This window comes from Odocoileus virginianus, chromosome 2 (assembly GCF_023699985.2).
Source record: "Odocoileus virginianus isolate 20LAN1187 ecotype Illinois chromosome 2, Ovbor_1.2, whole genome shotgun sequence".
NCBI lineage: Eukaryota > Metazoa > Chordata > Mammalia > Artiodactyla > Cervidae > Odocoileus > Odocoileus virginianus.
Genome location: NC_069675.1, coordinates 93638924 through 93655384, shown reverse-complemented (window position 1 = coordinate 93655384; position 16461 = coordinate 93638924). Strand labels below are relative to the sequence as shown.

The following is a 16461-nucleotide window of genomic DNA, read 5'->3' as shown; positions in this document are numbered from 1 at the left end:
GCGTTAAGAGGGGAGGGGCAAGAGCTTCAGGGCAGGGACTGCTCATCAGAAACACCAGGCAGAGGATTAGAGGGTTAGAACTTTCTGCAACTCCCACCCCCACCCCTTAACCTGTGGAGAGGGCAGAGGGGCTGTAGACCAAGTGTCAATTACTAGTGGCCGATGATTTAATCAACTCTGCCTATGTAACGATGCCTGCATAAAATCTTCTAAACAACAGAGTTTGGGGGGGACTTCTGGGTTAGTGGGCAAAGGAGGTGCTGGGAGGTTGGTGTGCCTGGGAAGGGCATGGAAGTTCTGGGTTACCCCCCGCCCCACCTCCAAGTCCATACCCTGCCCTGTGTGTCCCTTCCGTTTGGCTGTTCTCCGGTATCCTTTGTAATAAACCAGTCACAGCAAAGAAAGTGCTTTCCTTCATTCTGTAAGTTGTTCTAATGAACTACCAAACCCGGGGAGGGGGTTGTGAGACCCCTCGAATTGTAATCAGCTGGGCAGGGTAGTGTGGGCACCCCTTTGATGCCTGAAGCGGGGGCAGTTTTGTGGGACTGTGCCCTTGATCCATGGGAATCTGCACTCACTGAATAATTAGTGTCAGAACTGACATAACTGTCAGACACCTAGTTGGAGCCAAAGACTTGGAGAAATGGTGTGAAAAGTGATATGTATTTGGTGTCAGGAAAAATAAAAAGGCTCACTCCCCTCACCAGTTCTGTGTAATGCAAGTTTTACCTGGTGTACTCCTCTGGGCAGGCATGGCCAGGAAGATGGGGGCTCTGGTTTCTCCCTGGGAGGGGCAGACAGCCACCCTATTTCCCCTTCCCCCTCCCCCACGTTGCAGGATGTCTATTGCCCGTAGGCGGGGCAGAGGACCTCCCCATACCAGCCCACAGAGGGCACAGGTCCCACTCCAGGTGTGGCAGGTTACAAATACCTGTACCCTGATGGCTCTCATCTCAGCTAGCTCCTAGGATGGAAGTTCCACACCGGCAGGGGCAAGCTAAGGACAGCAGGGACTGCTACCCTGGAGCCCACTTGTAGAGCAGGTGTCACTCCAGGAAAAGTAGGTCTGTCCAGTCTGGGTGTGGTAGCACATGGCTTCCGCACTGGGGAAAGGCAGTCTGTAAGGACAGGGTGCTCCACAGCTCTGCCCGAGGCAGCTGACTTTATTTGGATCAGAGCTTTGAAAACTCCTTGTCTAAAGGTGTTGTCAAAACCAATGGAGATCTTGGTGGAGAGGGGTTAAGAGAAGGCTGGCAGCCCTGTGATGCAGTCTGGTTTGTTTGCTTTTAAAAAAATGTTTATTTACCTGGCCATGCCAGGTCCTAGTGCAGCACACGGGATCTTTGGTCTTAATTTCAGGATGTGAGTTCTTCAGTTGTGGCATGCGAACTCTTTAGTTGAGGCATGTGGGGTCTAGTTCCCTGACTAGGGATTGAACCTCGGGCCTCCTGCATTGGGAGCTTAGAGTTTTAGCCACTGGACCACCAGGGAAGCACCTGGTTTTTTACAGGGTTCTTAGCAGCATTACCTCTGGTGCCACTTTTTCCTCCAAGGAACATAATTCTGCAGTATGTAGTTTGGGTTTCTCCCCCACCTTTAGGGATGGACTTAATTGGTTTAATTCTATAATGTATTCTTTTGTGACTGGTATTGGGGGCATTTGCTTGGCTTATGGATGAGGTTACCCTGCTTCATTTGAAATTGATTGACATATTTCCAGTGTCACCATGAGCCTAATGTAAGGGTCCCCCTCTTCATGCTGGGCCAAACTCATCACAGTCTCCCCAAGTCACCAAAAGGCTTCATGACCAGCAGGACATGCCTTCCAGATCTGACAGTTCATTGGAAGGCTAGGTGGTGTGGCAGCAGGAAGAGAGGAGGAGAACACTAAGACTGATGCAGTGACCTCCTCACACACCCTGAATGCACTGTCACCACAGGCTCACGGAGGGCGCCACCTGCCAAGACACAGCCCTGCCGTCTCCGAGGCTGAAGACAACCTATATACAGAGACCCAGGATGAAGGAAGAACTGCCTGCTCTCAGGCAGCATAGTGCACGCTCTGTGGATTGTCTGCAGACGATCTAGATTCTGATGTAAGTCGCAGTGACCTGGATCCAGAAGGCTCCAAGCCACAGCTGGCGGCAGCTGGGCTCCTCCTCACTGGACTATATCGATGAAGCCTTTCTCCTCCTGCTCCCCGAGGAGAAACCAGGCGGCGAGTCACCCTGGACACCATGCATGGGCGCTGATTTATTTCTTTATTAGACTCGAGTGCTTTAGTACAGAACGGTACAGAGATGATACACGTTTGTGCTTCAATACTTTCAAACACTGAGATTCTGATAATTTCAAGGTAAACAAGTTTCAAGACAGACTAGCTTTTTTTAAAATATCCTTTTGATAAATTATTTTTTATATAAATAACAGAGAAAGGAAAACCAACGTGTTGGACAAACAAGGTCCTAAAGCACGAGCGTCGTTTGGTCAAGGGCAGGGGACAAAACAAGCAGTTTTAACAGGAAGAAACCAAGGCATGTCCTTACAGTCTGTCCTAAGGAAATAAGATCTCGTAAGGAAGCGGGGCAGGGAGACAGACCTGCAAACTAATCTGAGTGCAAAGGGGGAAGATTTCAAAGCCTTAAGAGAACGCCACGATGCATCTAACGGGGCGGGCGGAGGATATATTCTGAAAGGGAAGAGGGGTGGCGGAGAACTAGCACACACACACGTTTGCAACGACGATGCCACAAGACAGTAATATACACACACGGTCTGGGGGGGGGTTCAAGGGCATGGGGGGGTGCGGGACATTTTTTGTGACTTCCACTGTCGTTATAGTTCACAGCAGCAGCAGAACAGAGTGTGCTCCCTTCCGGAGAACGAGCCGCTGAGTCCTGAGGACGAGGAAACATCCTTCCTGCATTGGCCTCTTTGATTTCTGCATCAACAGCTAAGATTTATACAGCTACGTCTTTATACAGAGAGTAAAATGATTGTTTTCTTCTTACAAGCATGACGACATACAACCCCATACTACACAAAATAAAGTATTAGGGAGTATCTTAAACAGAGGATGATCTGGGGTGGGATTGGGGTCTGTGTAAACCCAGCAGGCTACTCTTCGTGTAGTTTGAAGCCTCAGGGGCGCAGACAGGAAAGGGACCTCTGAACCAGGAGCCTGCTGGACCCTCCCAGTCCTAGTCCGTTGCTGAGCCGGGAGCTCAATCCAGGCTGACCTCTCCGAGAAAGAGGAGCTCTGGCGGTGGTGTGGGGGGTGATGCCTGGGGAAGGATGGGGTCTGAAGAACCAGGTCTAACTGGAGACACAGGTCCCCAGTGGAAGCCTGCTTCTCTCTCATCCAGGCACGGTGATAGGCCGCAGACAGGACCACAGCGCTGTGGCCGGGGCCAGGGAGGGCGCTGAGACAGGGCACCCAGCCCGACTTCCCATGGCCAACCCCCAGCCCCCACCCCCAGCCCCGGGGGATGGGGGGAGTGAGCCCCTTGGGGAGAGAGAGCAGAGGTCGGCTCCAGTGCAAACCTCTCGAGATGTCACCTGAGCTTCACTTCCAAGCTCATGTGAATGAGAGCCAGCACGGAGGGGGAGGAGCTGGAGTGAGAAGAGACACCCTCAGTCTGACACACTCCAAGAACGGATAGCTCAGACTCCCAACACGAATGGAGCGACCCCAAACGGGTTCTTAAAAAATGTCTACCTTCCCATACGCAAGCAAATGTACACACGTCACGCTGGGCTATGTACAAGGTCATAAAATCATGACTAATGGGGAGGAGGTGTCCATCCACCCTAAATGGTTCCAGGAACCCGGGGGCAGCACGGCCCTCGCCCCAAACGTCTCCTCCAGGATACACATAGAAGGGACTCTTTAAAAAAAAAAAAAATCAAAAAACAATGCATTCTTTTGTTTCAAACAAGAAAAAGAGGGCATCACCAAACACGAGAACGCAGCGGTGACAGTGCCGGCCGGGCGTGCAGAGCCGGGGGAGGCGATGGAGGGAGGAGGGGGTCAGCGAAGGGACAGAGGCGGTCGGGGCTGCGAGCACTTTGGGGAGAGGGTTCGTTTTTGTTTGGAGGGGCGGCTTATTTTTTAACTGCTTATTTCTTCATCTGTTTTATTCAGTTTCTTCAGCGTGTCCAGAAGTTTCTGTGGGGTGAGAATGTGTGTGGATCCTGGGGAGGCAGAAAAGACCTGTGAGCTGGCTGCCTCTGGTTTAAAACACTTTCCCCCTTCCCTGCCCATGTCCATTCCCATAGCTGCAGCCGCCCCCTCCCCTCCCCTGGCCTCGGTCGACTGGACAGAGAGGGGGGTAGGGGCTGGGGTTTGGGGCCACATCACAACTGGCCCAGGAGACACTTGGGGGCCGTGGGTGAACAGAACCCTCCTCTGGCTCGGGCAGGGTGCCCCGGGCTGTACCGAGGAAGGAGCTCTCTCTCCATCCAGGCTCAGTGCCATCTGCCAGGGGACAGGGCAGCCATCCTTCTAATTCTCTCCTGAATTCAAAGTGAAGCCAGTGAGAGAAGTGCCAAACCACATGGCGGGGGAGAGGGCGGTAAATGGGGCAGGGGTTCGCAGGGGGGCTGTGTGTGGAAAGAGAGGTCCAGGTCGGGAGGAAGTGGATGGACAGAGCACCCAGGGGAAGCCACTGCACTCTGGGAGCCAGCTGGCTGGGGCTTCATGGTGGGAGGGACCTCAGGCGTGAAAGGGGGAGGGCCGGGGTACCTGAGGCCTTACCTTGCAGAGACCCGCACATTGTAAGAGGTTAGAAATGCTTGCAAAAATTTAAGCTAATGGAATTAGATATAATTTTACTGCAAAAATAAAAAAATAAAAATAAATGAAGTCCTTTTTCATAAAGAGAGATCTAATAAGTGCAGTAAAAAAAGATGCATGGATCGTGTGGTTTGGACATGGACTTACTCAAAAAAGAACAGAAGTGACTGGTGTGTGAGCATGAGGCCTGCACGCATGCAGCAGAAGGCTTCAAAGAAAGAGATCCCGGTGGGAGAGAACTGAACAAAAGAGACCCGTCCTTGAAAATGTGCCTCCCTGGAGATGCGGGCAAGGGCGCAGGCCTTCCTGGGAAGAGGGGACCAGAAACCACAGGAGGCCAGATTTCCACCCTGAGGGCAGGCAGAAGAAGGCTTTGGCGGGCTACTTGGGAGTGATTCCAAATAGCAGGGTCCTTATGCCTTTGACGACTACTTGCGCAGCTGATCCCTGACGGCTGGCACTGCAGATCTGGAGCCTTCCCAGTCAGCGCAGACCAGGGGGACACTGGAGAAGCCATCTCTGGTGTGATAGGCTTCTCTGCAGCTCAAGTCCCAACCACTGCTCTGAGTGAGGAACCAGTCCCTCCCTGGCTGCTTCCCTGAGGGGCCGAGTGGGATGTCCCAAGTGAGCGTGCAGCCTGTGCCAGCCCCACGCCCAAAGCTGACTCTTTCTGCAGGCTCAGGGCTCCTTTGGCAAAGGCGACACCAGTTTCAGCAGGGTGTTCCCCTCTGCCCTGAAGACACTCATTTCTGTGACCTTATGAATCTTCCTGCTAGTCCTAAAGGTCAAAGGCTGCTCCCCAGATGAGGAAACAGGAATAAATATTACCAAATTCTGACCAGGACCATTGGCAGAATGAAAGCCTCCAAGTCTCAGCTGCATGCAGTTTAGGTGTCTACAGCTGAGAGATGGCTGCTGGGAACTCTGGGCTGGGATTAGCTTGGGGGCTTCTGAGGCTATGCACATGCCAGAAAAACCATCCTTAACGTCCTCCCCCATAGCCATCTGCTAGATTCCAGAAAACAAGAGGGCAGACTTGATGTAGAGGGGAATCGAAAGGCCTCTGATCAGATGTCTAGACCATCGTGCTTCCTAACCTTGCTTCCATGCAGATTCAGGACTGGGGGAAGGCCAAAAAGAGGTGAAGGAATTCATTCTTTAGAACTGGATATTATCTGATTGTCTGGTGCTCCCAATCTTTCATTGAAAGCAGAAAACATCCAGGACCAAGTGAAAGTGTTAGTCATTCTGTCATGTCCTACTCTTTGTGACCCCATGGACTGTAGCCCTCCAGGCTCCTCTGTCCATGGGATTCTCTAGGCAAGAATACTGGAGTGGGCTGCTATTCCTGTCTCCAAAGGGATTTTCTTGACTCAGGGATCACACACGGGTCTCCTGCATTAGCAGGCAGGTTCTTTACCATCTGAGCTAGGACCAAGAGTATAAGGAAACCCGTGAGGCCTCTGGGGCTCCTCACACAGGCATGCTCCTGGTCCCTTTAAGGCCCCTAACTACCCGGTCCCTTTAAAGGATGCAGACCAGCCGGTGTTAATCTGAAATCACCTGAGACCCTCCTGCTACGCAATCAGCGATATCGCTTTAATACCCTGGTCAAACTTCTCAGCACCACAAACACTGCAAACATTCTCACTTGAACCCAAAGATGGCCGACCATGCAGGACTCTAGAACCGCTCTGAGGTTCCCCCTTATTCTACATAACCGCAAATCTGAAATGTGAACGGTGATCTTCAAAACAAAGTCATCCAAAGACTGTCAAAGCTTGCGGCCAGACACAGTGAGCTCTGCCAGGACAAAATGCTTCCTCCTCACTGACAGCATCTGAAAACCAGAAGAATTCTGACAGACCAGCTGACCCAGCTGGTTCTGGAATTGCCTGAATCAGTCCTGCAGACTCAGACTATTGAGGGTGGTGTCAGTGAATAGTAGGTTTAAACTGCACATTTAAGAGCAGCCCAGGTGAGTGAGATGATCTGCCAGGTGTGGGAAGACAGTGGCCTTGCCCACTGGCATCCTACAGATGGGAAAAAGATGCTCATGGTGGTGGGGCATGTTGGTGGCACAGCCAGGCCTATAAGCCATGCCTCTGCTTTAGATTCTGGGGGCCCTGTGGCCTCCTGCCCCAGGAGGGGATGTGGAAGGGAATGCTGAAACAGCAGCTGGGAACTGAGTCAGCTCTGAATTCAGATTCAAATCCGAGTCCCACTGAAAAAATGGAACTTATCTGACCCTGATCTAAAATAAAGCAAAGTATTCAACATAAAAACAAAACAAAAAAACTTCTTCCTCCTGTAAGTGCTGTGTAATAGGTCTAAGTTGGCCTTGCAGCCCCCTTCATTAGCTTCTGACCGTCTTCTGGACATTCGCTAATAGTCAGTCCTTTTAACATAAACCGTCCACAGCACAGAGGTGCAGAGCTGATCAAAATATTTCATTTCTTAGTTGGGAGGAATTGATTAGTGGAGGATTGATTAGTGGAGACTGAGCCGAGACTTGGTGGCATCTGTACACTTAGTTATCCACGCCTGCCCCCTTCGGCCAGGGCCAGGGGGAGCAGGCCTCAGCTCCAGGACAGAAAGCGATGAGGAGAGGGAGGGGCCAGGAGGAGAGGGAGGGGCCAGGAGGAAGAGGGGCCAGGAGGAGAGGGAAGGGCCAGAAGGAGGAGGAGCCAGGAGGAGAGGGAGGGGCCAGGGGGAGAGGGAGGAGCCAGGAGAGTGGAGCACAACACTGACATCCACACAGTGCCCACGAGGACACTCGTTCACTGCCGAGCGGGGAAAACCCATCTCTAAAAGCTAAGTTTCTGCTCACACTGATGTGTGGGAGACCACCCTGCCTCTCCAACACCCTGTACTGTTTTAGGCTTTAGTCACCTGGACAATTACCTCAGAAGTGGGCAGGTTGGACATTCATCTGCTTTTTAACTTCCCTGGGATGAGGACTCCGTGCCTCGCTTTTTCTTAACTGAACTCTAAAATACAACGCTGCCCAACAAAGCATCGCAGAAGGCAAGAACATACAGTCTGTAGTGCTCTCTCTGCTCTAATGGCAGCCAAGACACTCTCTGCTGATTGAATGTAAAACAGAGAAAGCAAAGGAGAGGTGTCTCCGATCGCAAGGAATCTCAGGACGAATCCGAGCAGGAGCCCTTGGGGTCTGGGTTTGCGATTCTTTCTGACTCTGCAGGGGGTCTGCCAGGGCTTCGGCCATGTTCTTTGCTGCTGCTGCTGCTGCTAAGTCGCCTCAGTCGTGTCCGACTCTGTGCGACCCCATAGATGGAAGCCCACCAGGCTCTCCCATCCCTGGGATTCTCCAGGCAAGAACACTGGAGTGGGTTGCCATTTCCTTCTCCAGTGCATGAAAGTGAAAAGTGAAAGTGAAGTTGCTCAGTTGTTTCCGACTCTTAGCGACCCCGGGGACTGCAGCCTACCACGTTCCTCCATCCATGGGATTTTCCAGGCAAGAGTACTGGAGTGGGGTGCCATTGCCTTCTCCGCATGTGCGTTGAGGAGTCTCGAAATACAGCAAATGCTATCCACCTACCTGCCATCTGCATGAGAACCATATCTCTCTGATTATCATCCTATCAAGGTGCTTCTTAAGGATGACTTTTTTTAAACACTTGCTTTTATTCATCACCCACTGGCCTCGCTTTCTAGGCAAAGGCAGCCTGGGCAGGATGGCAGGTAGCCCAGGGCCATGGCCAGCTTCACTGTCCTGGCTCACAGGCCCTTGCTGCTCCTCACCTCCCTACTTCCCGGAGCAGCTCTCTCTCGTTCAAGGCAGAGAAAGAGGAGATGAACAACCCCGCCTCCAGGGCCAACCTTTAGAGCAGGTCCTTCATAGATGGAGTTCATTCTTTTTAAAATAAACAAGCGCACTTCTGACATTACCCAGCCAGGGTTCTGATGTCCATTCCCCGGAGAATGGAGGGAGGGCTTGCCAGAGAGTGGGGCAGGGCTGCCTGGTTTGAACCTCCAACTGAATGACGGCATCACAGACGGTCAGAGCCCAAGGGGCTCTGCGATCCAGCCTCCCTGTGTTCTGTGTGCTGCAGCCAGTGGGAACAACCTCCCCACTCACACAGGTGCTTGTGGTCAAGCTGGGGCTAGAGTCCTGGTCTGTCTGCTACTCACTCACAGGTGGCTCACAGGGCCACATCTCAGCCTGGGGGGGGGGAGCGGGGGGGCAGCTGGGGAAGGGGACATTTCCAGAGTCCATGGTCAAGGGAATAGAGTGCATGCACACAAGATGTGGCCTCATCACAGAGTGTGTAGTGAAGCTAGAAACGACTCATGCTGCAGTGAGGTCTTTGGGGCCAGTCTGCTGTCTGAACAGGTCGGGGAGGTTCCCAGCATGATGGAAGAGTGGAAAAGAGAGAGCAAGGAACTCTTGCTCTCTCAAGGGCAAGAATAAAACCTGGATAACCTACCAAACCCACAACAGGTTCCCAGGTAACTGAGATAAAGGCATGAGCTCGTGGGAGAGGAGACGCTCTTCAAAACAGCTCACAGTGTTGAGAACAGATTTCTACCCAAAGGCTCTCAATCTGACTAGGAGACTCCAGCTGGAGAGAGGGGTATGTTTCTCAACTCTTGGAAGGATCCACAGGAGAATTAAAAGTAATTACTGAAAGAGCAAATGACTAATAAGTGCTGCTTTCCCTAGACGAACAGGAGACACCAGATCTTTCCACTGGTGGCTGGGGTTCACCACGAACCAGATGGCTTACGACCCCATCACCCCTTAGAAATTGTTCCTTGGGATAAGTGCCTGTCCTGGGCAAAATGTGTTGACACATTTAACTACCAAAGACTGGGGGTCTATTCTGATGCCCTGTGCCAAGCCTTCCTCATCATCAGGAATTCACTCCACGGCCAGCAGGCTTAGGTGCTGTGCCTGCAGCATCCCTCCATGTCCAGCCCCCTCTGGAGGACTGTGCATAGCGGTTGTGATCATTTAAAGCTCAGGGGGCTGCAGCTGTCTCAGCAGCAGGTGACCTGTGGCATGAGCGAGCTGGCAAGCCAGAGCCCAGCGGAGCTCGGGCAGGGTTGGTGAAGGGCAGCGTCAGGACACATTTTCAATCGGTGTGAAGAACTGCAAGCATTTTCTCGTTAAAAGAAAATCAAATAAATAATAAACTGAAAAGGGAAAAAAAAAGAAAAGAGAAAGAGTGACGGAATAAATCAAAGAAAACCCTTCAGAGTGGAAGAGTTTCTTTTCTGTAATAAGCTGCTTTTACTTTGTTTCTTTGGCTCTCACTCCATTGTTGGAGCCTGATCCTCAAAAGATACCCTAGAGGACTCCCGGAAGTCGGGGTGTCTCAGGTCCATGAGAAATTTGGTGGGAGTGAGAATATGAGTAGAACCTGCGGGAGAACAGAGGCCGGCTGACTGCTTGAACACAGTACGTTACGGGAGCATGCCAACTTAGGCCTACGTTTATGCAGCCAATGAGGTGCGAGAGAGCGAGCCGCATGCGCACACGCGAGGTGCACACGCGGCGCACGCGCACACGGGCCGCAAGGACGGCGGGCGGGCATGCATGCACAGAGCGGGCGGGGCCGCATAGCGGGCGTCGGCGGTCTGCACCAGGCCTCTCCACCCATCTGCACGGGCGCCGTGTCTCCCCGGGTCTCCACCTCCCAACAGGGACCCTCAGGTCAGGTCAGCGTGGACGAGGGGGTTACAACGAAGCCTGGCTGGGACGGCGTCGGCCCAGGACAGCTGTGTTTGCGCAGAGAGAATTAGCCAACACGCTCATGCAACACATATGCAAGCCAAGAACACAGAGCGCTCCACCACGGGGGGGGGGGGGGGGGGGGGGGGCTATGCAACCAAAACAGGAGAAAACCCAGGAGAAATAGTGGCCAGAGAGGCTTCTGGGAGTAGGGAGGGGCGGGGGTGGAGATGTGCGATCTCCCCGCTGAATGGTGGGATCTGGAAGCTGAGAGTTGTGAAGACAGTGCCAGGTCCATCTTGATACATCCAGGAAGGACCACGTGGACTGGTTCCCCCCAAAGTGGAGGCATAAAAGTGACACCTCTTACTGAGCAAAGGGGCAAGGGCAGGGCCCAGCCAGGAGAGGAGGTGCTGGTCACCTCTGGTCAGTCAATGTCAAAAGGCATCCTGGGCAGAGGCAACTCCAGTTTGTTAAGGCACAAGAAAGAAGAAGGCATCTGGAGAAAGCAAAGATTTTTCTCAATGTTTCCTCTTCCGGGTGGAGAAACTGGGGAGGCTCCTATAGACATGAAAAAGAGGAAAATCTTCTCCTGCTGCCTTAAGTCAGAGCTTAGGAGCTGCTTCCTTTCTTCTGGAAAACCAGCAGGGATATGATAGACCCTGAAGTGGTAGGAACTGGCTGGGGCAGCCCTCAGCAGAGCCCAGATGCCAGGCGGATATGTTTTGAGCAGTATCTGCTTGCACGCCTGGTCTGTGTATCTCTAATTGACAGGTACAGGGGCCAGTGCTCATTGACCGGTTCACTGAGCATCTTCCGGATGTGAGGCTCCTCGAGGCCAGGTAACTGATGTGCCCCTCCACCCCAGGCCCAGTTTGGGCTGTAAGTGGGTGCCCTTAACCCAGTTTTGGTGGGTGAGGAAATCGCAGCGTGGAGAGGGTGGCACTTTTGAGGGGACCCGAACGGCAGTGACAGAGCAGGAATGCCGAGTCTGTCAGGGCCTGGGACCAGGCACTTCCCACACGTGGGGCTGCCGCTCATCAGGAAGCACAGAGCAGAGCTGAGGAAGGGCCCCCTTCACCCCTCCTTGGCTGCCATCCACGGACGTGGCCAAGTGTTGGGGGGGAGTGGAGAACTGGAGATAGGATAAAACACCAAAGCATGGAATGGAGTCACAGTGCAGTGAAGCAGCCCTTCCCTCTAGAAAACACGCCCCACTCACCTATGAGCACTTCCCACTTGCCGTTGGCTTGGGTCACCTCGTAAGCACAGCGCATCTCGTTCAGGCTCACGCCCCCCAGAATGAAGATAATAAGGCGTGGACCACTGCGGTACTCCCCGGGGGCCTTGTTCTTATGCCAGTGCCCATAGCGGGCGCTGGGGGGTGGGGAGAGGGAGGGGGAGGGGGAGAGAAGGATGTTAATCATGTGTATCTGCATATACAGCATTTATACTTCACTATTCCATGACGTAATTCCCCTAGTGGCTCAGATTCCGGTAAAGAATCGGCCTGCAATGCAGGAGACCTGGGTTTGATCCCTGGGTTGGGAAGATCCTCTGGAGAAGGGCATGGCAACCCACTCCAGTATTCTTGCATGGAGAATTCCATGGACAGAGGAGCCTGGCAGGCTACAGTCCACGGGGTTACAAAGAGTTGGACACAACTGAGCAACTAACGCTTTCATTCCATGACGTAGGACTCATTCTATACACCAGTGACTAAAAACAGAGCAGATGCTTAGCAACTGCTGTCTGAACTGGACTGCAGTGCAAAATTATCAAGTGTTTTGGCTGCTGGGAGAAGAATCATCACGAGCGCCTGTGGTGTGACCCTGTCATTCTCTTAGAAACACGCAGGCAACAGACAGGTTCAGGTCGGCTTTAAAGTCAGACACTCAGCAGCTCCACCCACTGGATGATGGTCTTGGTGTCTCTCCCGAGTTGTAGAGTTCTGGGACACTCTGCTGGAAGGCAGAGACCGCAGAGTCCTGGGCCTGTCTGCAGGTGGCACATTGATTCACCGCAGGCCTCACCGGGCCACCCCAGCACTGAGGAGCTAACCTGAGTGAGATCCCAAGAGCTTGTGGCTTAACTCAAGTGTTGGGTCGAGGAGAGTGCATGGAGGAGGGTCTGCCTCGCACTGCATGGAGGTGCTGTGGGGGCAGGCACAGGGAAGGGCCATCTCGCACCACCCGGGTGTCACCGTGGAAGGCTTCCTGGAGGAGGAGGTGCTGAGCTGCCTCCTGAAAGACGGGCATCTCAGCGGCAGGACAGTTCCCCAGTGCCTCCTCCTCTGCCCTGGCTTTCAATGGGCCTTCACCTTGTCCTTGTAAACAGTGAGAAATGGGCTGCTTCCAGGTTAAGAAAAATGAGGAAAACAAAACTCAAAACAGAACGAGGAGAGCAAGGCTCCTCTGGACAGTGGAACCTTCACCCTTCTTCCTGAGTTATAACAGCACTGAAGTCACTTTTCAAATCTTGAAGGCCCTGGGGGCCTGTCTGGACCAGCCCCAAGGATCACAGTCATTTTTTTTTGCCTGTGAGATCATCTGTCTGCCGTCATCAGCAGTCTGCTTGCGATACCATGTGGGATTTTGTATTCCACTCCAGTGTTGGCAATAAACATCTGTCCTCCACTGGCATCGGGGCAGGGGGATGTGCCATGCAGGCCTGAGAGTGATGACGCGGGCGGGCAGGGAAAGTATGCGCAGAGGGACGGAGGTGCATGTTTTAGAAAGTCTGACCCGGGAACCTGGGCCACACAGAAGAGGGCAGCAGAGAGTCGAGGTGACCTGTGTTCATAGTGTGAGAGTCCCAGGGACTGGCCCGTGGACACATGGCCCACAGGGCAGGAAAGACTTCTCGATGAAGACAGCAAGGAGGTGAATGAGAGGAGGACTTTTCAAAAACATACACATGAGGCATCATAGGCAGCCAAGAAAACACAGAGGGTTGGAGGACCGGGAGACAGAAGCATGGACTGCTTTCTGCTCACATCTCCAACCTGATAAATGTCTGAGCATCAGCAGGTACACGGACAGGACGTGGGGGTAGGGGCTGTAATTTTTCCATTATTTTCTGTAACACCTTTATGGACAGGTAATTAATGTATCATACAATTCACTTGTTTAAATTGTAGAATTCTCTGGTGTTCAGTATAGTCACAGAATTGTGAACCATCACCACAATCAATTTTAGACCATTTCATCACCCCCCCAAAGAAATCCTGTACCTAGTAGCAGTAACCCCTATCTCCCAACCCTCACCCCTGTTCCCAGCAACCACTTATCTACTTCTCTCTTGAGACTTGCCCATTCTAGACATCTCATATAAACAGAATGATAGAATATATGGGCTTTAGTGATTGGCTTCTTTCACTTTGTATTTTCAAGGTTCATCCATGTTGTAGCATGGATCAGTATTTCATTCCTATCTTTGGCTGAATGATACCCCATTGTTTGAATGTACCATATGTTGTTTATCCATTCATCAGATGATGGACATCTGGGTCATTCCCACTTTTGAGCTATTATGAATACTGCTAGGAAGGTTGGTGTACTGTCATTTTGAATGGTGTGGTTAGGGAAGATGGGAGAAAGTAATAATTGATTAAGGACCTGGAGGAGATAGCAGCCATGCGGATATATCTGGGGACAGACCATTTCAGGCAGGGGGGAAAAGCAAATGCAGAGGTTCCTGAGGCAGAATCGAGCCTGGCGTGTTCCAGGGAGGGCAAGGAGGCTGATGTGGCTGAAGTGGAGGAGGAAGAAGAGGAGTAAGGAGTGAGAGATGGAACAGGAAGCCACGAGGCGGAGGGCCTCCCTGACTACTGCAGGGGCTTTGCCTACACCCTGGCTGTGAGGAGAAGCCGCAGGAGGGTTCCCACAGACCACGCAGCATCACGGCAGGGCTACCGCGTCCGTCCAGCCGGACACGGTCCTGCTCGCCCCTCCTGCCCTCACTCGGGCTCTCGCTCACCTGACAGCGGTGGTGCTGAAGGAGGCAGAGGAGCGGGTGGAGATGTACGGGTAGTGCTTGGTATCGAGTTTGTCTTCAATAGTGTCCTGGAGAGAGAGAGACGGCTTTGAAAAGGGCTGATGGAACCAAGGTAAGACGATTCCAAGGGCAAGTCACTTAGCCAAAACCATGGCCAGCTTTGCAAGAACCAGAGCTCCTCTGCCTGCTAGGGGGTGACTCCTGCCCTGCTAGGGGAGCAGATGCCCTGGGACCAGCAGATACAAGATGAGTTTATAGGTCTGCTCTTGAAGAGAAGTTATTTTTTTAAAACCCTGCATTAATTTTTCTAGCTTCTTTTTCAGTTTACTCTTTTTTTCCCCTTTATATTCCATGTGAGGATATAAATATCCCATCCTGTCCAGTAGGCTCCTGACCCTTGCATCTGTCTAGTAGCCACGATGCACAGGTTTCCAAGGGCCTATTGTCTGGTGGGTGGATTTGGCTTCCCACCCTCTGCTGCTGAGAAGTCTACACTTCTAACAGCTACTGTGTGAAGCCCACACACATCTCTTTGGGGGACTGGGTGGGGAGAGGAAAAAGGAGCAGAGAACAATGGAGGGAATGAGACAGAGGGGTTGATCTACTCTGCCAGGCAAAAAGATGTTACTGGTTTCTAGATGTCTCATGTTCACCCATCCTTTTCGTTTGTGGGATTTAAAAATAGGAAGCTGACGCACTCTATATATTTAAAATATAGCTATTTTAGCGTACAATTCAGTGGGAACACCTGGACTGCTATGAATTCACAGAGGGATCCTGGGCAAGTCTCTTCATTCTCTGGACCTCAGTCCTGTCCAAGGGCAGCAGCTGGACAGACCATCTCCAGGTCCCACCCCAGAGCTCCCGTGGGGCAGGATTCTACATAGTTTCCTTGACCTTGAACTACAAGAGGGAGGGGAGGGAGGGACACCTGGGCCACCTTCCATTCACAGATACGAAACACCTGGTATGTACAAGGCACAGTGCCAGAGGACATGGCGGGAGAGGGCACAGGGCCAAGGTCTAAAATGATGCCCCAACACAGCAAGCGGCAGACAAACATGCAAAGAGCAGCTGACACGGCTGCAGGAGGCCGGGAGGCCTCTGCGGTGCTGGGCGCTCAGATCCGTGGCGCTGTGTGCGGGGACAGGGAGGCCAGACGGGGACTTTGCAAAAGGCAGGACCCAGGAGGTGGAGAGCGAGAACGTACAGGCAGGGGATGAATCTGAATTGAAAGGTGCTTGTCAGGGTCTCTGGCTGACGTGACGGGAGCAGCGGGGGCACCTAGGGTCACTTTCTGAATGCCCTCCCTGCTGCCGTGCCCTCAGCGTGGAGCTCGCTACCCATATGACCTTCAGGCACTGCGATGCCATCGAGGGGGCCCTCCATTGGGGCTGAATCACGTGGACCTGGGGAATCCACGCCTGGCTGTCTCCTGGGGCCGCTCTGCAGAAACCCTCCGAGGCCCAGATGCAAAGCCCTGGGCGTCACTGCTGCCTGAGAGCAGGTGAGGCTGAAGCCCCTGGGCCCTGCAGGCCTCGCACCCTCGTTCTGGCCTGCGCTGACCTCCATGATGTCTTTGATGATCGGGGTCCATCGCGAGAGCTGGTACGTCTGCTCGCTGATACGCTCCTTCCGCTCCGGCTTGCTCCTGCGACGCAGGGTGGACTGAAGGCAAACACATGAGAGGTGACTCTGAGTCAGCACCTGGGCCCACATGGCCCTGCTTGTCCCAGGGCTCCCTGTGGGGAATCAGCCTTGGAAAAAGAGTAACATGTGAAGAGGTTTTCCTGGAAAAGCCCAGACTATGCCTGTGGGCTCCAGCCCAAGAATCTGGAGCAAACTTGGTTTTTTAAAGCCTTAAAAACTGGCCAATGTGGGTCAAACATATAAGTGCCATTTTTGACAAAGGCAAGAAGTTAAAAAGTTTGTTGTCAATTACTGGAGAAGACTCTTGAGAGTCCCTTGGACA

General features: G+C 52.7%; 1 protein-coding gene across 2 annotated transcripts in view; it reads right to left on the bottom strand.

The window, feature by feature from the left end:
- Positions 1–2247: 2247 nt before the first annotated feature.
- The window catches only part of STXBP1 (syntaxin binding protein 1), a 67596-nt gene continuing 53382 nt past the window's right edge, over positions 2248–16461 (bottom strand). The window contains exons 16-20 of one of the 2 annotated variants that reach the window (XM_020874735.2): positions 16056–16157; positions 14472–14557; positions 11716–11870; positions 10057–10182; positions 4105–4194 (exon numbers count right to left, since the gene is read on the bottom strand). In XM_020874735.2, the coding sequence (XP_020730394.1) occupies positions 10073–10182; positions 11716–11870; positions 14472–14557; positions 16056–16157 (453 nt within the window). In that variant the 3' untranslated portion in view covers positions 4105–4194; positions 10057–10072. Of the gene's footprint in view, positions 4195–10056; positions 10183–11715; positions 11871–14471; positions 14558–16055; positions 16158–16461 lie in introns of both variants that reach the window. The other variant, XM_020874736.2, reaches the window with a different exon arrangement.